This window comes from Chaetura pelagica, unplaced genomic scaffold, assembly GCF_000747805.2.
Source record: "Chaetura pelagica isolate M959 unplaced genomic scaffold, ChaPel_1.0 scaffold152, whole genome shotgun sequence".
NCBI classification, from domain to species: domain Eukaryota; kingdom Metazoa; phylum Chordata; class Aves; order Apodiformes; family Apodidae; genus Chaetura; species Chaetura pelagica.
The window spans coordinates 403,021-403,906 of NW_009952434.1; the positions used below are offsets into that span (position 1 = coordinate 403,021).

General features: G+C 58.6%; 1 protein-coding gene across 1 annotated transcript in view; it reads left to right on the top strand.

The window, feature by feature from the left end:
• The window catches only part of REN (renin), an 8,590-nt gene that overhangs the window by 4,793 nt on the left and 2,911 nt on the right, over positions 1-886 (top strand). The window contains 1 exon segment of the mRNA XM_010008312.1: positions 144-380. Within this exon segment, the coding sequence (XP_010006614.1) occupies positions 144-380 (237 nt within the window).

Genomic DNA, 886 nt, shown 5'->3' on the forward strand with positions numbered 1-886 from the left:
CGCGCGGCCGCCGCCAGGGGAGTCCGTGCCCCCCCCCCCCCAGTTCACAGCCCTGGAGCTGCTGGCTCAGCCAGGAGATGCCCACACGTGGTTCTGCTCCCCCATAAGAGCATCCCCAGTTACCCAAGGGGGTCTTTTTTGAGGGGTTTAGCCCCTCAGTTCCCTGCTTGTGCCCTTCCCCAGGTATCGGACATCCCCATCATCCAGGTCTTTGCAGAGGCAACAGCTCTGCCTGCCTTCCCCTTCATCTTTGCCAGGTTTGATGGGGTGCTGGGGATGGGCTACCCCAGCCAGGCCATCGATGGCATCACCCCTGTCTTCGACCGGATCCTCTCCCAGCAGATCCTCAAGGAGGAAGTGTTTTCTGTCTACTACAGCCGGTGGGTCTGGAGGGGAGAAGGCACCAGAGTTGGGGAGATGTTTGTTTAGCAGGGCATGGGCATTGCAACCACAGCAGTGCTTGGGATTGGGAAAGAGCCACAGCTGGAGCTGGGAGACCTGGGGTGGGTGCAGGGTACGAGGAGATGAAGGATGCCTGGAGGAGCTGGGGTGGAATGAGGCAGCACAAGAGGCAGAGCCAGGTGGATGCTTATCTGGAGCTGCTGGGCAGGGAGTGCAGGGGCTGGGAGTGGCTGCTCCCTGCTCGTTTGTCATAGTCAGATTGCACAAAGTCACCAGCTCTGCTGGTGGGACTGGAGCAACCCCAGCCAGGAGTGGGTTTAGTGTTTCATCTACAGGCAAAATTTAAACCAAATCAAAACAAAACACAAAAATCTAAGGAAGAAAAACCTGCACCAGCAGCCAAACCCCCTTCCATTTCGTGCCCCAAGCTGCTGTGCCCCTGCCTGTCTCCCCCCAGCAGCACCAAACCTGCAGGAGGAGCAGG